This window comes from Manis javanica, chromosome 4 (assembly GCF_040802235.1).
Source record: "Manis javanica isolate MJ-LG chromosome 4, MJ_LKY, whole genome shotgun sequence".
NCBI lineage: Eukaryota > Metazoa > Chordata > Mammalia > Pholidota > Manidae > Manis > Manis javanica.
Genome location: NC_133159.1, coordinates 142509609 through 142532119, shown reverse-complemented (window position 1 = coordinate 142532119; position 22511 = coordinate 142509609). Strand labels below are relative to the sequence as shown.

Genomic DNA, 22511 nt, shown 5'->3' with positions numbered 1-22511 from the left:
GAGGCCTCAGCTGAGACACTGTGTTGGATGTGTGACCGCAGGAGGACACTCCAGTGCTTTGTGGAGCTGGCTGATTTGGTCTAAGCCTAGTGCTGGCCCCATGTTGTCTGCCAAGGAAAGTGACTGTCTTAAACTCTGAATGGTGGTGCTTCCTGGGCTTGAGATTCTTCTCCCTTACCATCAGGCATATCTTTACTAAAAACAAAACATTACTCAAGATAATATTGGTCACAATCTGTCCTTGGAACCAGAAAAGTCCAACAAACACAGGAAAGGAACCGATGCGGAAGGAGAAGTGAAAAGTGGAGAACGAGAGGAGATACATGTGGGAGCCTTAGCTGTGTTTATTGATGACTCTTATTTCTAAAAGCAATCCAATTTGATTCTGAAGCACAGTGTTCCTATCGTTCTTTCCTTTCCTAGAATAATTCATAGTCTTATGGAACTGAAGGGAAATTAGGGCTCATTTAGCAACTAAGAGAGATGAGCAAATGAAGGACACAGAGATTTCCTTTTTACTCTATTTCCTTCAGTAATTCTTTTTCCTACCATTTAATGGTGAATGTTCTTGAATCATCTGCCCTCTTTCCCCCTCTAGACTCCTAATTTCAGCCTCCAATTATACATGGAGCTGCTCTTAAATTTTTAAGTGCTGAATTCTTTCCCCTCTATAATATTAGCCCTCCAATCATTTATGGAATGGGTATTTGTAAGATTCACCACCAGTAGCTGAAACTCAACATGGTTAAAACTGAAATCATTCTCCTTCATACCCTCCAGCTTCTTCATCACCATTATTAGCATTATTATTTTTTATTCCTTATTTTTAACTTTGTTTTTAATTTCAAAATATTTCTATCATACAAAAAGTATAAAGACTAAAATAAGAAATACTTATGTCCAGACTTAACCTTTTGCCATACTTACCTGAGACTTGAAAACATTTTACAGATACAGTTGGAATTTTCCTATCCCACTCAAGCTGCTCCCTCCTACAAGGTAGCAGCTTCTCCAAAGTTAGTCCCTCTGGTAAGCATGCAGAATTGATCTGCAAGGTACAGGGACGAGGGCAGGGGAGTGGAGAAGTGACTCGAAACGGAATGAGCCAGTAGGGCCCATTATTAAACCAGCTATTGCTGGGGGCAATTCTAGCTTGGTACTACAGGGAAGCTCTAGGAAATGGTGTAGAACAGCTGCAGAACTGTCCTGCCAATGAGTGATGTAGCTATTTATATGCCCCACCCATTAGTCATTTAGATGGCTAAGGGTGGGTGTGCATTTCCAGCCCTCTGTGTCTGACGGCAAAGTGGGTTCTGGCAGCCTGAGGGCAGCATTTTGACAAAGATTTTGTTAAGATGTTGACAAAGATGGAAGTTAGGTTGTTATGTATACAATGATGAAGGAATAAAAGGGTAAGGTCCTGATAGCATCTGTGACTGTGTGTCCATCCTCTTGACATTGTGTTACCTGTACTGCAGTTGTTAAATATTGTTAATTCTTATATTATCGATAACATTAATAATGATGATATAGATGATAAAGGAGAAAAGTGATTATAAATATATACCAGTCAACATGAAAAAGGAACTTAGTTTGGGAAAATAACTTCAGGTCAAAGAGTTGTTGACTACTTTTATATCATGTGCCTGATGGATATCCCTGTAATAGTAAGGAAAAGAAATAAAATGCATATCATAATTCATTTTTTGTTTGGCTCCATACTTTATTAGACTTTGACAAAATTTGATTTTCTCTCTCATCTTCTTTCATCTCCTACTTTAAGATTGCAGGGTTATTAGGCTTAAACTGTGATTGATATATAAGAGTATAAGTCTTGGATAAGAAGACTATATACAATCAAGAATGCCTTAGAATATCATTTTCTTCATAGCTGCAATCCATTAGTCTTTCTATTAAAAGGGAGAAAGATTGTGTGTGTGTGTGTGTGTGTGTCTGTGTGTGTGTGTGTGTGTGTGTATCTGGGGGGAGGGCATAATGGAGACAAATCTCAACCCCACAATCAGGGCAATAAGCCTTAAGTGATATTCTAAAAATCATTCACAAGGCCAAGAATAGTTTGTCTTCTCTGTACCTTACAACCAATAAGACTCCTGATTTAGCAAAATAAAACTGCAAAACAATGTTTCCTATTTTCTTCTATAGAGACCAAAAGGATTTAAAATAACCTTACAGAATATTGCTTATAGATTACACTATTGAACAAAAACAGACCTCCCTCTTTAAGTACTAGCAGGCAGAGGAAAATGAACTGACATGTGAAGGTCTTTCTGAAGAATCAGAACAGTCAGTCACTTGTAAGGCAGACCCCTTAAGCAGGAGGAAAAAAAAATCTCATACTGATATTCAAGGAGACACCCACCCAGTTTCTTATTTGAAATAAGAAATGGTTACGGAATTTGAAAACCCCATGGATAACTGAGAGGATTTAGATGAGAGGTAAAATATATTAGTGAAAAGAACTTCTGGAAACAGCATAAATTTTACATCAAAAAGAAAAGTAATATTTTCATAGAGTAATTTTCTATTGTTTTTCCACCTGATTCCATTTCCATATAAAAACATCCTTTACTCAAGGAGAAGAGGAAAACGCTTACGTTGTACAGCGGGATAGTCTTCATCACTTTGTACTGCTTAGTGGGATCCATTTTATACAGGTGACGATCAGTGACAAAAATCGCCCTGTCTTCTACCTTACTGAATCGGTTCACCTGCAAGACACATACAGACCACAGCATCTCATTAAGAATGAAATACAATGATCTGTTAGTAAAGTATCTAGGGACAGCGGTAGCTGGTTGTGGAGACGCATTCTATAATTGTGCACCATGTATGGCCCATTCTACTGGGTGCAAGAGAGGTCTAAAAGGAATAGCAGTTTCCAGACTTTTGGAATTTTAGAATTTAAACCTCACAATTTTACAGTTTAACAGGGAAAATGAGAAAAATGGAGAAGTAAAATACGAAAAACATGTAGTCCAGATACTATAAAGAAATGAAAAGACAACCCACAGAATAGGAGAACATTTTTCAAGTCATCTATCTGATAAGGAAATTTTATCTAGAATATATACAGAATAGACCATGTATTGTATTTAGAACATATAGCTAAATAATAAATACACATAAAGAACAAAGAAAAAGCAGGTAAAGAATCTGACTAGACATTTCCCCAGAGAAAATATACAAATGGCTAATAAGCACATGCAAAGATGCTTGATATCACTAGCCACCAGGAAAATGTAAATCAGAACAACAGTGAGACACCACTTCCTACCCACTACTATGAAAATAATAAAAAAGACAGATAATAGCAAATGCTGGCCAGGATGTGGAGAAACTGGAACACTCATCACTACTGGTGGGAATATAAAATGTAGCAGTCTGGCAGTTCCTCAAGTCGTTAAACACGGAGTTACCATTTGACTGAGAAATTCCACTCCTAGGAGTGTACCTAAGTGAACTGAAAACATATCCACACAAACACCCGTGCCCAAATGTTCATAGCAGCACTGATCATGACAGCTACAAAGTAGAAACAACCCAAATGTCCATCAACTGATGAATAAATAAAATGTGGTATATCCATACAATGGAATATAATTTGGAAATAAAAAGAATTCAGTACTAATACATGCTATATAACCTAGCATAATGTTTTCTAGGATAAACCTAGAAAACATTATGTTAACTGAAAGAAGCCAGTCACTAAGGACCACATATGGTATGATTCCACTTATATGAAATGTCCAGAATAAGGAAAGCTGTAGAAACAGAAAGTAGGTTAGTGTTAGCCAGGGTTGGGGAGATGGGAGGTTTGGGGGGATGACAGTTAAGCGGTGTGGAGGTTCTTTTTGGGGTAATGAAGTGTTCAAAAACTGATTGTGGGGATGGATACATAACTCTGTGAATATACTACAAACCACTGAATTGTATACTTTAAAATGGTAAATTGTATGGTATGTGAATTATATCTCAATAAAGCTGTAGGAAAAAAAATGCAACCCTTTCTGAAACAACTTATTCTTCCCTTTCCCTAACACATTGGGTAGGCATATTTCAGATTAAATTCCCTGAAATACAGTGACAGTATATTGAACAATATATAGTATAATAAACAATATATATGTTCCAAAGTAGACAGTGCCATCCTACTGCCTGCAGCATAAATGTCTCATAACTTATTACTGTCCATGAAAAAAGTGAGCCATCTAAGAAGGCAGTAAGGGCCCCATGTAGAAAGGAGTCAAGCAGAAGCTAAGTGGACGTCTGATGTGGGTGTGGTACTGGGGATTCCTGCTTTGAATGGGAAGACTAGGGATCTACAGGATCCCCTGCTATTCAGGTTCTATGACTCCTTTACCTGGCTTTCCTGTTTGCACTATTCTATTTATTTCTTTTAAGGGCTCTGCTCCCAGAGGATACATTTCCTCATGTTTTGCTTCTCTTAAATGTGCATGATTTCCTACTCCCTTCTTTCTTTATGTATGTATATTTCAAGAATGCTGTTCAAGTTCTCATTCCATTTTAAAACCTCCTCAATTTCTATAGAAAAATGACCACTTTTTTCTCAGGAACTTCTATCACACAGTTGTAGAATGAATATATAGGATACATGTAGAATTAATAAGGAAACAAACAAATTTACATTGAAACCAAAGGGCACAGGGTTTTTCTTTCAAAGCAGAATACTTGAGAATATGAGGAGCTATTGGCTTAAGTGCTTTTGATAATGTAGAACAAAGTCTCCTGAACTTCTTGTTTCAAAAGAAAGAAGAAGGTGGGCTGGTGCTTATAAATAACAAGATGATAAAGCTACATCTGTCCTTAGTCTGTATCTTCTTATTATGAAGTTTAGTTACTATCTACATTTCTCTACTAAAAGGGCAAATGTTTTCACTGAATAATTGTAAAGTTTTAATAATTTCAAGGACAGTTAACTTGTAATTGTTGGGCCATGGATGCTTATGGAAAAATATTCTCGCTAAAATAGTTGGGTAGAACACTGTGGTTTTAAACTTATCACAGTTGCCGGTATGTTTGGCAAAAGACGTTGATTTTACTTAATGTTGAGAAAGCTTGTCTACTGACTATGACCTCAGTAATCCAGGTCTAAGTAACTCAGACAATATGAAAGGTTATACAGGTTGTCTTAAAACTGAAAGTATGTCGAAAGTGGGTTTCCTTGTAAAATAGCTACAAATAAGTTAACAAAATAGTTGTAAATACAACTAACAAACTCTCTTCAAATCACAGTTAAAATCTCATATCAAACTGTATGATTTCAGGGGGAGACGGGGAAGGCAGTATAACACAGAGAAGACAAGTAGTGATTCTATAGCATCTTACCATGCTGAAGGACAGTGACTGTAATGGGGTATGTGGTGAGGATTTGATAATAGGGGGAGTCTAGTAACCATAATGTTCATGTATATTAATGATAGCAAAAAAATACCCCCAAACAACTGTATGATTTCTTTTCTTTTTAAATGAAGCTCAAGAACAACAAAACTAATTTAAAGTAAAATAAATGAGAAGAGTGGTTGCCTTTGGCCGCAGCAGGGCTTGGCTAGGAGAAAGGGAGCTTTTGAAGGTGACGGAAATGTTCTATGAGGATACAGAACATATCTTTGGAACATAACGATGCCGGGGTTCTTGTTCGTGGAGCTGAAGAATGAACTTCGCAAACATTCAAGGTAGGAGGGCAAGGCAGAGGCTTTTATTTAGAAAGAAAGCGAGAGGACAGAGCTCCTGGCTCAGGCCAGGAGGGGACAAGAGAGCCCCAGGGTGGTGTGTTGTCTAGGGATTTTATAGGCGGTTGAGAGACAAAGGGCTAGGGATGCACACCTGCTAAGTGGTCCCAAAATGTTTATCTTTGAAGAGACATTAAGTTTCTTATTAGTCTTCCTGGTTATTTATGAGAATTTTACTGCTCTGATTTCCAACCAGGAAAGCAGCTTCCTGGTCTGGGAGCATATCACTCAAGACTGCCTGCTTTGCTTCCAAGGTGGGCTGTTACTGTCTGTCAAAAAGTATTTTAAGAAGGTTACTTTTTAAGAAATTGGGTTTTAAATTTGCTCTCTTACAGTACTAAACTATGTTTTCTACCTTTATCTTGCATCTACCTACCACTTCAGCATTTTATTAAAAAATAATAATAATAATAATAAGGGAGAAATGTGGAATTCACATATAAATCAAGTATAAAAATCAAACAAATATTCATATTTGACCTGATTGTTTATAGTTCATAATGCGTGATCAAAACCGAAAGTTTCTGTGATGACTGCCCTTGCACTGTTCACCATGTAAGAACTTATTCACTATGTAAGAATTTGTTCACCATGTAAGAACTTGTTCGTTACGCTTCAGAAGATTGGAGACTGTTGAGAACTAGGCTTGGGGTTGATTAATGATTGTGCATTGAGTCCCCTATACAGAATTTTATTGTTGTTAACAACCATTTGATCAATAAATATGAAAGATGCCCTCTCAAAAAAAAAAAAAAAAGACATTTGGTTTTAAAATGCAATCTTATTTTCAAGATGGAATCCTTCCTGTTTGTTTGGTCAAAATAAATTGCCCAGGTGGCAAATCACTTGACTAGGACTGGAGGAAGAAAAGCAGCACCTGGGTAAAGTCAGAAAAATAAGCTGGGCGCCCCCAGCAGGCCAAAGCAAATCCACAATGGATTATCTTGCTTTGTTTTTTCCGGAGGCCCTCACCCTACTCTATCTAAGCCCGTGGTCCCTGTCTCAATAAGATACGGGTTGAGATTTACTTGGGTGTATGCTCTAGTCAAACTCACTAAATGATGTACTTCAGGTTTGTGTGTTTACCTGAAAATAAATTATACCGTAATATAAATGCATAAACCAAACAAAAACAATATAGAATCTCAAACATACAGGATGTATTTTTATTTATGGCCTTATTATTTCATGGGCAGCAATTCTGTCTTCTAGCTAGACTGACAGCTGCTTGAGCGTCATCATCACACAGTGTGTTTTTTTGTGTATCTCACAGCCTCCAGTACAGAACTGGGCAAGCTGCAGCATCTACAACATCCTTGCCGACGATCAGTTCGTTTTAAGAGCACTCTTAATCTCTAGGATAATGTCAAGAAGTCTTCTTCCCCATATGAGCCAATAAGAACAGTCAGACTGGAAAACTGAGAGAAGATGGTTGCAGCACACTAAGGTTGCATAAAGTAAGAAAAAATTTCCCAAGTGGCAAATGAAAGCACAGTTGCTCAATAACTTAGAAAAACTTCACTTCTGCACCAAAGGAAGGGGAACTGGAAACTTCCTGCTTTCTTATTTCCGAGGCTAGAAGCCCCTTTATATTAGTGAGCTATCTCTTTAAAAAAAAAGCTCCTCAACCTAGTTTGTACTATATAAACACAAAGCTTGTTGATTTGGAATTATTTATTCTTCTGGTTGGAATTGTTGAGATTTATTTATTTGTAATTGTTGATTATTTATTTTCTTTTATCTCATCAAGTGTCTTTTCCATGAGCTAACTTTTCCCTTCCGAGACTACGTTTCCAGAGGGCAAGAACTTCCCGACCAGCTATCGCGACAGAACTCTGCACAGAGAAAGCTGACCAGGCAGATGAACTGTCCTGAGCAGATCTGGGAGGAACGCAGCTGTGCCTGTATTTGCAAGGCTGTATTACTTGGTAGTAGATCCTCTTATAAAACCTTTAGACTCACAATTTCATTGAGAAAAGTGTATTTCTATAATAAGAAGTCTAAAAATGGGATTTAATTAATTTTTTCTACATTTTAAAATTCAGCACACGACTCCTATTGATGTTAGTAAAATATACTGGTTTACTCAAGGAATTTGATAAAAAGTTTTTCCAAAATTTACTGTGTGTATTTTCAAGCACTTGAGAGGCTGCTGATATACAAAGGAATGATAGGAGGCCCTTGTCATAGGAATCTTACACTAGTAGGTGAGGTTGACAGAAGAAACTACGAAGTGATAATAATTTCATGTAATGATAAATATAAAGAGTAGAAAACTAGATAATGGGATTGGGAGAATATATATTTGTGTGTGTGTGATTCTGTATAGAGTGCTACCTTACTAGTGAGTCAGAGAATGCTCACATATGCAGGTACTTTTCCTAATGGGCCCAGTTAACCCAGGACAGTTTATAAATAAGTAGGTTAACTACTTGCTGATTAAGGTGTTTCAATTTCAGATTTGGGTGACATTTAAATCAAGGTACTGAGCACTAAAAATTTATGAACTACAATGTCTTGCTTCTTGTGACCAGAAGGAAATGGAAAGCAAAACAGAACAACAAAACCCAATCAAAACCTTCCCCTGAGCAGAATAAGGCAAAGCCTGATGTGACTCTCCCTCATTCCTGCTCCCAAGATCTTACTTTCAAGATGCAAAGATGCTACACATTAATCTGAAAACAATGTTATCATTGGTAGGTTATTCAGCTAACTGAATTAGGAGAGGCAGGACAGGATACAGCAAACTAAAATTCGAGTCCATTTGAGTTTTATGCCCGCCTCTCCTTTTTGTCTCATAATTTAAGAATCATCAGCCAATTTTCTAAACATTCCCTGTGTAACCAAAGCATATTTTTGTGTCTTTGGTATTTGGTACAAAAACAAAAATGGTGTTTGTAATTAAGAGTAGAGACTGTGTGGTGAATTTTTAACCACTTTTGGTAGTGATTATTTACTTCACATAGCAATGGTTTTTGCCATAAAAGAGAACTGGCACTCATTAGAAGACGTGAAAATAAGGCAATGGTAGAACTTCTGCATCAGCAGTTTTATAAGCTGGTTTGCACGACACTAGCCTGATGTGATGCCCTGTGAGAAAGAAAGAGTTCCAAGTCATGTTGGTTTAAGAAACACTGCAAACCAGGATATTTATAACCCATGAATATCTTAAAGGCTCTGAGAATTCTGTACTTAAAAGAGCATTAAAAAAAAATTAAATGTAAATTAATATTCAACAGAACCTTGACTTGTGAAATCCACAGTAGAGAACACTCATCATCTGTATCCATCTTAGAATATGGAGAATAATGAATGTATTGCAAAGGAAAAAAAGAAAAACCTGAGGTCATACAAGACTCAAAACCAACAGGCCACAGTAAAGTGGACAGCACTGTCTTTTTTTATGATACATCCATGAGTCAATCTGGAAAACAACAAACAAAAAATCTCAAAGCAGCCATTTTATCAAAGAGCTGGTTAGAAATACTACATTCTTTTATGTAAGAATATAATTTCTAAAGATAACAGGTCATTACCATTTTTAGTAACTCAAATAATCCTTAAACATGAATCAAGTGAGTGGGAAGGACATCATGTAACAAAGTTTTAAGTTGCGTAACTTGGCTAAATCAAAACGGCAAAGAAAAATTTTAATATACATGTGTAAATTTGTACAATCAAACTTAAATAAAATAATTATGGCATAGGATACTATTTTTCTTCCTCTTACATTCATAAACTAGAAGAAAAACTAGATCACAGACTCAGTATTAGATAAGATGTCATCTTCTTTCTTCTGTTACCCAAAGAAAAATCCCAATCACCTTACTTTTGACTAACCCTTCTGGTGATCTGTATATAGGGTTAGTCAGTACCACAGGGGGCCAGATATAAAGCTTCCCTGGACAGTTAAACCAGAAGAAAATATATTATGGATGAAAATGGTTATTTGCAGAAGTCTCCCACCTTAAAGAGCATTTTATAACTACAGTTAGTGGAAAGTGGGTGTTTCAAAAAGAAAGCATAAAGAAGAGGGCTTCACTGAAATCATATCAGGTTTTACCTTGGTATGTCCTTGGTTCACAAGTTTCTAAGAAAGACTATGTAGGCTATTCTGAGAAATATTACTTTGCACTGACCTTAAAATTATGACTAAGAATTTTTCAATCTTTATCTAGGAAGACAGGGAAAGATGCTGTCAGACATCAAGTTCTGATCATTGGAAGGACAGAATCTGAGGCACCGGCTTTTCCACAAATGACATAAATCTCAAAACCATCCAGTTGCCTCTGATCAACTTTTCTGATTACCAATTTGACTTTCCAGATATCATGATACTAGGAAGGAAGTATCCTAGATAGTAGATATGAGAAGTCACTAAAATGGTACTTTGTTTAAGCCACAAATTGGCATTATGGCTTATACCAATTTGGGTGGATATATGAATCTGGTTAGCAAAAGTCACTTCTTGATTTTGTCTGACCAACTCTGGGTACTTGTAAAATAAGACTTTCTGGATCTAGGAGTTCAGACTTAAGACTCCACACTTCAGCAACCACCCAAGATACTGCCAGCAAGCTCTCCTTGGTGATGTTTATTTCATTCTAAGTTTAAAACAAGCTGCCATTTTGTTACAAAAAAGTCTATAATGAGTTGATCTCTTCTTCCTTAGAAGTTTGAACACTAATACCATTAAACAATAATTCTCCATTGCCCCTCCTGCCCCCAGCCCCTGTAACCACTATTCTACTTTCTATATCTATTAATTTGACTAGTCTAGGTACTTCATGTAGGTGGACTCATACAGTATTTGTCCTTTTGTGCCTTATCCACTTAGGTAATATCTTCAAGGTTCATCCATGTTGCAGCAAGTATTTCATTCCTTTTATGGCTAAATAGTATTTCAGTGTATGGATGCACATATTCTTGATTCATTTATCTATCAAAAGACATTTACATTGTTTCCATCTTTAACTATGGTGAAGAACACTGCTGCTATTGTGAAGAACATTGGTATACAGTCAATTGTTTTTAAAAGAGATTTAAATAATAAGAAAAAGATTACATATTAACCCATGTAGCTACCGTTTCTCTTGCTATTCATTCTTTGGAGTATGCTCATCTTTCTGTCCAGATCATTTTCTTTCTGCCTGAAGGACTTCCTGCCTCTTTTCCTGTAGTGCATATTTTCAGATATGCCTGAAATAGTCTTTTTTAAACTTTATTTTTTGAAAGAGATATTTGATGGGTATATAATACTAGGTCAACATTTTTTTTTTTAGTAAGAAAAGTTTTAAAGTTGTTGCTCCACTGTCTTCTTACTTGGATTGTTTTTGACAAGAAATCTGATGCATCCTCATCTTTTTCCTTTGTCTTTCTTCTCTTTATCACTGGTTTTAAGCAGTTTGATCATGTAATGTATGCCTTGGTATAGTTTTCTTCACGTTTCTTGTGTTTGAGGCTTCTTGGGTTTCTTGGGTCTATGAGTTTATAGATTTCATCAAGTAAGGAAAAATTTCAGTCATTATATTTTCAAATATTAAAGATTTCTCCTTTTCTCTCCTGTAGGGATCCATGCACACTTATATTAGGCCACCTGAAGTCGGCTCACAGTGTCTTAATATTTTGCTCCTTTTGGGTATCTTCTCCCTGCCTCCCCCTGTGTGTTTCATTCCAGGTAGTTTTATTGCTATATCGTCAAGTTTACTAAACTTCCTTCTGCAATATCTAAACTGCAATATCTAAATTGAGTTTTTTAAAGATTTCAGACACTGACAATTGCATCAGAAAGAATAAAATATCTAGGAATAAACCTAACCAAGGAAGTGAATGACCTATATCCTGAAAAATACAAAACACTCTTGAGAGAAATTAAAGAGGACACTAATAAATGGAAATTCATCCCATGCTCTTGGGTAGAAAGAATTGATATTGTCAAAGTGGCCATCCTGCCTAAAGCAATACACAGATTCAATGCAATCCCTATCAAAATACCGACAGCATTCTTCAATGAACTGGAATAAATAATTCTAAAATTCATATGGAACCACAAAAGACCCTGAACAGTCAAGGTAATCCTGAGAAGGAAGAATAAAGCAGGGGAGATTATGCTCCTCAACTTCAAGCTCTACTACAAAGCCAAAGTAATCAAGACAATTTGGTACTGGCACAAGAACAGCCCCATAGACCAATGGAACAGAATTGAGAGTCCAGATATTAACCGAAGCATATATGGTCAATTAATATATGATAAAGGAGCTGTAGACATACAATGGGGAAATGACAGCCTCTTCAACAACTGGTGTTGGCAAAATTGGACAGCTACCTGTACGAGAATGAAACTGGATTACTCTTTAACTCTATACACAAAAGTGAACTTGAAATGGATCAAAGATCCGAATGTAAGTCATGAATCCATAAAACTCTTAGAAGAAAACATAAGCAAAATTCTCTTGAATATAAACATGAGCAACTTTTTCATGAATATATCTCCCTGGGCAAGGGAAAGAAAAGCAAAAATGAGCAAGTGGGACTATATCAAACTAAAAAGCTTCTGTACAGCAAAGGACACCATCAACAGAACAAAAAGGCATCCTACAGATTGGGAGAATATATTCATATATGACATATCTGATAAGGGATTGACATCCAAAATATATAAAAAGGCCATGCACCTCAACAACCAAAAAGCAAATAACCCAATTCAAAAATGGGGAGAGGATCTGAACAGACACTTCTCCAAAGAAGAAATTCAGATGGCCAACAGACACATGAAAAGATGCTCCACATCGCTAATCATCAGAGAAATGCAAATTAAAACCACATTGAGATATCACCTCACACCAGTAAGGATTGCCATCATCAAAAAGACAAACAACAACAAATGCTGGCAAGGATGCAGAGAAAGGGGAACCCTCCTACACTGCTGGTGGGAATGTAAATTAGTTCAACCATTGTGGAAAGCAGTATGGAGGTTCCTCAAAAAACGCAAAATAGAAATGCCATTTGACTCAGGAATTACACTCCTAGGAATTTACCCTAAGAATGCAGGAGCCCAGTTTGAAAAAGACAGATGCACCCCTATGTTTATTATAGCACTATTTACAATAGCCAAGAAATGGAAGCAACCTAAGTGTCCATCAGTAGGTGAATGGATAAAGAAGATGTGGTACATGTACACAATGGAATATTACTCAGCTATAAGAAAAAACAGATCCTACCGTTTGCAACAACATGGATGGAGCTGGAGGGTATTATGCTCAGTGAAATAAGCCAGGAGGAGAAAGACAAGTACCAAATGATTTCACTCATCTGTGGAGTATAAGAACAAAGCAAAAACTGAAGGAACAAAACAGCAGCAGACTCACAGAACCCAAGAATGGACTAACAGTTACCAAAAGGAAAGGGACTGGAGAGGGTGGGTGGGAAGGAAGGGATAAGAGGATTAAGGGGCATTATGATTAGCACACATAATGTAGGGGGGGCAGAGGGAAGGAAGTATAGCACAGAGAAGACAAGTAGTGACTCTACAGCATCTTACTACGCTGATGGACAGTGACTATAATGGGGTATGTGGTGGGGACTTGATAGTGGGAGGAATCTTGTAACCACAGTGTTGCTCATGTCAGTGTGTATCAATAACTTAATTAAAAAAATCCACATACAAAAAAAATTTCAGACACTGTATTTTTCATCTCTATTCATAACTTATCTATAATAATTGCTTTAATGACTTTATTAATTCTATAATCTGTGTCAGTTCTGGATCAGTTTGAATGATTGGTTCTTCTTCTCATAGGTTGTTAATATCCTGGTGTTTTGTAAACCTGGTAATATTTGATTGGATGTCATGCATTCTGAATTTTATCTTCTGGGTGCTGGATATTTTGTAGTCCTATGAATATTTTTGAGCTGTTCTAGGACACTGTTCTGTTACTTAAAAACACTTTGATTCTTTGGGGCCATGTTTTCATGATTTCTTGGGTGGCATTAGGGCAGCATTTAGTTAAGGGCTAATTATTCCCCACCAGTCAGGCCCAGATTCTTTTTTTTTTTTTCCTCCCTACTTACCCCAGTCCCTCCCCCATTTCCTTCTTCCTCCTCTACACTTTACGTATTAGATATCATAATCCGCACTTTTTGTGTATCCCTTGACTGATTTTGTTAATAGTTGATTTTGCTTTAATTTTGTACTTGCTTGGTAATTATTTGGTCTACTACTTTTACTATTGGTTTACTTTTACTGGTGAAGAGGCGCAGATTCTTATCAGTACTTTACCTAATGTCCCATGAGTCACGAGGTTTTCCAACCTGGCACTACTTGCAGCCACGTACGCCTACTGGGCATTGTTACCTCTGACCTTTTTTGGGTGGCTCTTTCCCTCACCTTGGATAGTTTCTTCATATGCATGTGCTGAGCAATACTCAGGTGAACTACCTGAGGTGGATCCTCTGTGGATTCTGGAGTTCTCTCCCTTTGCAGCTGTCTTCTCTGGTCTGCTCTGCAAACTCTAGCTGCCTCGGGGTCTTCCTAGCTCTCAGCTCTCTCTTTTCAATGAGGGACTCTACTGAGCTCTGCTTGGCTCCCCCTGCTCACGCCACAGGCTAGAACAGCTCTCCAAGAAGTAAACTGGCTAATGGTAGGGCTCACTTTGTTTGTTTTTCTTATCTTAGGGATTACTGTCTTTCTTATGCACTGTCTTGAAAACCATTGTTTCATATTCTTTGTCCTTTTTTAAAAAATTTATCATTCTTCCATTCATTTTAGTAAGCTATGTTGCCATGTAAGCTATGTTGTAGTCTATTGTGCACTGACATGATTATTCATTAATCCAATAAAATACTGATGGATGTTTATTTTTCCCTCAGTTTTGTGGCTGTTACAATGTAAAAACTGTACATATATCTATCTTTGGATATATGTGTGAATATGTTGCAGAGTTGTGGAATTCCTAGATGAAGTGGCCTGGGCATTTTAAATTTTGATAGTTGCTGCCAAACTGTCCACCCTGAAGGACTGTATTTTATACTCCTACCAACAGTTTTTCCCTAAATCTTTGCAAACACTGGTTGTTATCAACATTTTAAAGTTTGCCAAATTTACTGTTGAAAAATAATATTTCATTATTTTAATTTGAGTAATTTTTCAATTAGGTACTTTTTGAAGATTTGAAACAAAATACCTCTAAAATCACCTAAAGCTGGATCTCTGTTATGAAGCAATTCTTAGATAAATTTCTTAATTCCTCCTTTGGATATTGGCATATTTATGTCAATATCTCTTCTGAGGTCAATCTAGGCAATATTTTTCTTAACTTCACCCATTTCATTAATATTTTAAAATTTATTTGCATAAATTTACAAAATGTTCTTTTATAATTATTTCAATTTCCTATTTTTTGAAAACAAGTATTTTAAGATTTTTAAAAACCAACTATGTCCCTTTGCCTTCCATTTTCCAACTTCCATTTGCCCAGCTGCTATCATCTCCAATCACTGTCCATACATATCCTGCTCCAGATAAACAAATATATTCATAGCACATAACTTATCCTCCCCACCCTCCAAGCTTCACTTATGTCCACCCTTTTCCAAACTATGTTTCCCAATTGTGAATAAAAAGGACTAACTGACCATTTAATACAAAGCAGACCAGCAGGTGCTATACAAGTTACACAGCAGTAAAATACAACTCCCTCACCTCTGGGAGGGCCCCATTCTCTTGTTTTAAAAAGAAACAGTTACCAACAATATTGGCTTCCCTTAGGAAAGCTTTCCAGCCTAACTAATAAAACTGTGGTCTCTGCAACCATTCCATCACCAATGCCTTGCCACAGAGGCATGGCTAACTGATGCTACAGCGAGTAACGCACCTACTGTAACATTTTACTGCGGTCACGGTCAAGTTTTGCCTGCATCTGTGTTTTCTTCCCATGGAGGTCTGCCTCGACCTTGCCTTACCTTGCGGACATGACAGGAAAAGAGGATGTTCATGTATTTGTCCTTGCGTTTCAGCTCATTAGCAACAGGGACGAAAGTGCCTGAGGTCTGAGGCGTGTCTGGCTTCTGAAAGAAAAAGGAAACACGATGAAATGAGTACGCTCAGCGTTTTAGACTAGACGGCGCCCTGTTAGTGTGCGGCTCCTGACCATGCTCCTAGTTTTCTCCCCATTCCAGACAGTAAGCTGCTGAAGGGCTGTTAGAACACCAAGGGCCCCACGCAAATTTTAAAGTAAGGAATGGGAGAGAGATGAAATGTAGCTTTGGGAATAATTAATATAAAGGTGGTAATTAAAAGTAGTTCTGAATTATGCAAGGGAAGGTTTAAATACTCAAAAGAGTGTACCTAACACATATGTTATAAGATAAGAACGCTTCTTAAAATGGGGGAAACATCAACTATTGTATACTTAAGAGGCAATCAAAACTTTTGGTTTAGTATCTCTTGTAGAAATTTAGTTTTTGGAGGTGCCTTATTCTTTCTACAAATTCTTGGAGAAAAATTCTCCTCTTTGTAAAGGGAGGAGGATAGATTCCACTTTGTTCTCCTGGACTTACTGAAGCAAGATAGTTGCCTTCCCAGGCCCGCTGGAGCCCAAGGTCAGCCCTTTGTCCTTTCAACATTTCCATGGCCGCGACCTTTGCCCTGACCTGGGGCAGGTCTGAAGCAGGTATGCTCTTGATAAGCTGGGATGCTCTCCATCTGTAAGTAAATAAACAAAAGGTACAAGGCTTTGAAAACACAATCCCATTCATTCTCAAAAATAACTGAGTTTCCATTAAGCAGAATTAAACCAAAGTACTTGCATGCTACCCTAAAAAAATAAAATGTCTCCAAAATATACACAGAACTTCGTTAAATACACATAGTTTTATGTGGGCAGAGATTTTTGTAAAACTTGCTTTGTCATTTGTATGTTTTGAAAACAACTAGAACTTAGAGATAGATGGACTCTTGTAATATTTATAGTTAGGGCACAGAAATTTTGGATTCGCCATTCATTCATTCAACACATGCTTTCTAGGCACCTGCTGTATACTCCAGATGCTGTTCTAGGCACTGGTGGTACAACAGTAACACAGATGAAGGTCCTTTCTGCCACGTATTTATATTCTTGAGAGCAGAGACAGCTGATAAACACGTCAACAAGTGTGTAAGATGTAGTAAGTGCTATGGAGAAATAAGGCAAAGAAAGGGGGATAGGAGTGTGGCTGGGGCAGGAGGAAGGCACAGGAAGCACAGCTACTTGTGAAAGGGTGTCCAGGAAGCACCACCAATGGATACGTGAATAGAGACCCACAGGAAGTGAGGAGTCGTCTGGATATTTGAGCAAGAGTGTCCCAGGAGGAGAACACAGTAGGTGCAACGGCTCTAACTGGTGTGCTAGGGGATCAGGCAGGAGCCCTGTAAGGCTGAAGCAGAAGGAACCTGGGGAAGAGTGATGGGAGGGGAGGTCAGAGGGAGCTCCAGGGCCAGAATCCATAGAGCACAGAGGCCATTATCAGGACTACCGGATGAATGAAAAGCCACCGGAAGCCATTCAAAAGACATGGCCTGACTCCTGCTTTACAGGACCATTGTGACTGCTGTGTGGGGAAGGCTGAAGATGGCTGGGGACAAGACGGCCAGTTAGGCAGCTGTTTCCACGATGCACATGGTAGAGGATGGTGGCTTGGGTCAGGGAGGAAGTGGTGGAGGTGTAGACGGGTGTTGGTTCTGGATATGTTTTGAAGGAAGTGCCAACAGAGCTGCTGATGGATTAGATGAGAGGGCAGGAGAACAAGAGAATTTAAAGACGACTCCAAGGATTTTTTTGGTCTAAGCAACAGAAAGCATAAACTCAAAATAATTTATTCTTGATTGGGAAAAACCAGCACAAGGTCTGTTATTTTCTTAGTGACATCCTAGCCCTACACAGTGCTTATGCCCTCTTTTAGGCCATGGAGCTTGAAGCAGGGGGACTGGAAGCAAACTGAGAACTTCCTTATATCTGATGAAATAATCAAAGTCAGTGGTTGTCAAACTATGCGTCCATGGAGTCCTAGGAGATACAACTAAAATTGAGAAGTGGTGCTCTTTCCCCAATTTGCATACATACATAATTCATCAGAGAGACTGTTTTCCTGAGATGTATTCTTATTCCAAGATGGTGACTTGAGCCTAATGTTTGTTTCTCTCTCTTAAATTCCTACAGTAATAACCAAATAAATATAAAAATAAGGAAAAGTCTATAGCAACACCAAAAAAGGGGAATGATGTCAATAGCCTGGAAGACAGGAAGACTTCCTGGGAGCTTGGAAGCAGATGGGATGGAGCTGTGGAGAAGCAGCCCAGTGCTGAGCAATCTGCTCAGTGGAAGGAGAGGAAGCCTTTGGCATAGACAGCTCTGAGAGCTCCTAAGCCTGAGGCAGCAGGGCCTGGAGGTGAGGAGGGGAAGGATTTTAGGGTGGGAGCTGTGTCGGTTCCCTGCACACGGAATGGCCACCATGGTGAAAAGGAGACGTGTGTCACGGAGATAGGGTCAGAGAGAGCAGGTTGCAAAAACAATAACAAAGTTGAGCTATTGTTGAGTAAAGGCTCAACGAAACAGTGATATTCTCTTCTCTTCATTGTATGGCCAACCAACATACCAATAGGACAGAGTGTCCTAAGATCATTCCGGAAGATGCTGGAAGAGTGACAGGCTGGGAGCAGTTGTTGGTCAAAGTCGAGGCCACTGGGGACAAGCACAGCCTGCAACCCTAAGTGGCTTGCTGAACCGCTCCCTAGTTAGCTCTTGGGCTCCAAATTTCATTTTCGATGGGGACAGGTCTTTGTTCTGTCTGCCGGTCTGTTTCAGCCTCGTGCCTGGTCAGCTGTCCCTTCCTCATTGCCCACAGTGGCCCAGGACAAGGTCCATATCTGACTGACTCCAGAGACCCACGGCACAGAGGCATGCCAGGGAATCAGAGGCCTGGCCTGCATGCCATGGGGAGAGCCACACAGGCTTCTCATCCTCATCAAACTGTCACCTATAAATATATGTAGCTGGTGACAACAGCTGCAGCCATAAAAATCACCAGCCTCAACAATATGAAAAGGGTAACAAAGCTGGGCATGAAGAAGCCTCCGAGCCTTCCCAGAATAAAAAGAATTACTGTGAGGAGCAGGAGTGAGCTTTTTATAGCTGGACACACACTGAGAGTCTGGAAAGAAAACAAAAACCTCACAATCACAGCGGAATTCTTTAACACACTTAGCATTCTACTGATCAAAAAGTTCAAGAATAAATTAAATAGGATATAGTGACTAGATCAGGAGTTGGTGAACTACAGCCTGTGCCAAATCCAGCCCATGGCTCAGTTTTGTACCTCTAATAAGCTAAGAAGAGTCTTTACATATTTAACAAAAACCAAAATAAAACAAGGCAAAATCTGTAACACAGACCAAATGCAGCTCACAAAGCCTAAAACATTTACTATTTTCACAGAAGACAACTTAAGGTAGCCCTTAACAGAAAAGGTTTGCCATTGGACTACATTAACATAACTGCTAAGATTGATTCAGTGTGTGCGTGTGCGTGTACACATGCAAGTGCATTCTTTTCAAAATGCTCATTGCCAATAAGCCTTCAGAAGGCTGGGACTGTCTTTCACATCTTTCTTGTTTGATCCCACACCCCTTGTTTGATGCCCACGACACAGCAGGCATTGAGTAAATATTTGCTGAATGAATAAACTGGATTTTATAATATTAATCAATTCTAGGCCATAAGTAAAACCTCAAAATCTAAACAGAAGACCACACAGGCTATAGGGCAACATAATCAAAACTGATGATTGTTTGAAGCCCTAAAAATATTACACAGATCTTTATTTATTGTTATCGTCTTAGACAGGCCTCCAAGATATTTTAAAGTACAGTCATATAACCATTCATATAAGCCTTCTTGCGCCAAAAAAGACAGGAAAAAAAGCCCAAATCAAGTATGACTGGGTATGCATATACACTCACAGTATGTTACAAATATTTTCCATAGTGCTTTGTATGTGTCAGACACTATCTGAAATGCTTTATATGTATCTATGCATACTCCTTTCAACAACAGTATGATCAGGTACTGTTATTTTGGCCATTTACAGATAAGGAAACTGCAGTACAGAGAGCTTATCTAATTTATCCAAGATTACACAGCTAGTTAGAATGGCAGAGCTGGAATATGAACACAGGCTCCGGAGTCTGTGTTCTTAGCTACTCTTCCATGCCATCTCTTACATGTGTGTATGTCTGTAAATGCACAGACACAGACTTAGAAGGATATGAACTAATTGTTAATAAGTGGTATCTCAGGGGCAAAAATAAAATGGGACAGAGGAGAGGAGGTGGGGAGGATTTCAACTTTATATCCTACATATGTTTACATTATTTCACTTTTTAAAAAGACAATGAGCCTGTACTGATGTATAGCTTAGTTTGCTTTTTAAATTATGTCAAAATGCCGGTTACAGAGGATATACCATTTACAAAAAAAAATCTGTACATGAAAAAGGCTGCCATGATTTACAACTAAAATTTATAGTACTAGATCTGAGAACTGTGAGTTATTTTGCTTTCAAGAATTCTATATTGTTCGATTTTTTAAAAATGAGGTATCATTTCTTTAAACACAAAGCAAATGAGATGTGTCTTAAATATTTTTTCTGCTATGCATTCTTATCTTCTGATAGCTGCCACCAATTATACAGAGCAACATCTAAGGAAGATAAAATCTGATTTGGCACAGAATTATAAATTAGTTCTTTTACATTCATTATACCAATTATTGTATAGGGTTCTTTGTGGAATACCATGCTGCCAAAGGACCACATCTGAGAACCATTTGCTTAGGTTATGTGATTAGATGGCTGTATCTAAGACACTGCTAAATATATCTGGTATACACTGGTAACAAATAAGCTCAAAAAGTGAGGAGAAAGGAGCTATGAATAACTACAAACTCAGAATCAGGGCAGTTTATAAAAAAATGAAGATCAATTGGAAAGGTACCAAATTTTACATGGGCATTTGTTCATTTATGTAAAAAAAAAATAGCTTTCTCTAAAACAGCTGTTTTTCTCCTTGCACTTTAAAATCATCTGGGAATTTCAAAAACGACCTCTGCTTGGGCTGCCCTACTCAAGTCCCTTAAACAGGGCTTTCTGGAGGTGGGACTTGAGCATTTGTACGTTTCATAAACTCCTGGTGATTCTAAGGTGCAGCAGGAAAGAGACCCACTGGTTAGAAAGATTAACGGACTTTCTGGTTTGAGTTACGTGTGGTGATTTTAATAAATAGTTATTTCTTGCCAGCATGCCAATAGCTTAACTATGGCTTGACCCGGGGGCTGGGGCACACACTTCAGTCAACTGCTACAGGAATAATACATGGACAGACTCATTATTTTGAGAGGTAAGCAGATGCCCTCTGAATCCCAAACCTACATAAGGTAAAAGTGTCATAAGAGCAAATAACTCAGCCACTACTATCACAGTCTCAGATTTGTGACTTGATGTATTAAGTCGCTGCCACGAATGGATGTAGCGCTTATCAACAAGTTCTTACCTATTAAAAATTGCCTGTAGGGTTTCCTCGAAATGCCGGAGAACTTTAGGTGGGGTTGGCCACTTCACATGCTTCCCACGGTCTCTCATTGCCTTGATGCCGTGGAAGCGCCTGGCCACCTCATGGATGTAGGACTTCACTTTGTAGCGCCGGTAGTATCTGATGATTGTCAGAGCTGCCTGGGTCCTCCGGTACCGCATGCGGGCCAGGGTGCCCCGCCACACCTTTATAGAAGAGAAAAAAAAAGGAAAACACTGCGGGTTGACCGAGTAGTAGATAACTTTGAAATTGTAGGAGCTCCTCTACTTATAAATTCCAGAGGGGGAACCTGGATGTGCCAACAAAATCAAGAGCCAAAGTGTGTCCGTTCTGCCTGCCACCAAGAGGTGGCGCCAGGAGTCACATGCGTCCTTCTGTTCCAGCTGTCTGGGGGATCACTGTACGCTGGAGGGCGGGCTGACTGAATCAGAGTCCTGTTTTAACTTTATGGTCATGAAAAGAAGAAACCAAAAGACAGACATCTCTGGATAAGTATTTTAAGAATGTTTAAAGGACGCAAAATGAGCCAGACCCAGAAGCCATCCACATCTACAGTTATCTTATGAAACCGAGCTTTATATAGAATATATACCTTGGCCACTAGTATAATGTCACACTGGACTTACAAACTGACTTATACACACCCTGTCAGTCCCTCCCCGCAGGTGCTATATAAACTCCCACAAAGTTAGATATATTCCTGGGGAAGAGGTAAAACAGATCTAGGAATATCAAATGAATCTTTGTTAAAAAATTTTCAGTGCTCAGAAATCAATTAGAGAACATATAAATGTCTCAATGCTCATTTTATCCAGGCCTGGTGAAGTCAGAGATACCTACATTTTTTCCAGGATCCTTTGTCCAGGTTCCTGTACTTCTCCATCACCCAAGTAGAAAGACATTTTGTGTAACTGTCACTCCATTACTGCTCTTCCCTACATATCCTTGCTACCACCAAGCTTCCTCTTTCTTCCTTAGTATTTCTAATATAAACCCCTTTCTTTTCCTTTCTGCTACTGCAGTCTCCAAGACCTTAAACCACTCTGTTTTCTTGAATAAACTCCTTGTACACACTGCCATCATGCTCTAGTTGATGTGTTACTGCGGTTACTTAATAACCA

General features: G+C 38.4%; 1 protein-coding gene across 6 annotated transcripts in view; it reads right to left on the bottom strand.

Annotated features, from left to right (window-relative positions):
* The window catches only part of MYO1D (myosin ID), a 343691-nt gene that overhangs the window by 109724 nt on the left and 211456 nt on the right, over positions 1-22511 (bottom strand). For 5 of the 6 annotated variants that reach the window (XM_073235185.1, XM_073235186.1, XM_073235182.1 and 2 more), the window contains 4 exons: positions 21352-21575; positions 16329-16473; positions 15732-15836; positions 2616-2729 (listed from right to left, as the gene is read on the bottom strand). In XM_073235185.1, coding sequence (XP_073091286.1) covers positions 2616-2729; positions 15732-15836; positions 16329-16473; positions 21352-21575 — 588 coding nt within the window. The remainder of the gene's footprint in view (positions 1-2615; positions 2730-15731; positions 15837-16328; positions 16474-21351; positions 21576-22511) is intronic. The other variant, XM_073235184.1, reaches the window with a different exon arrangement.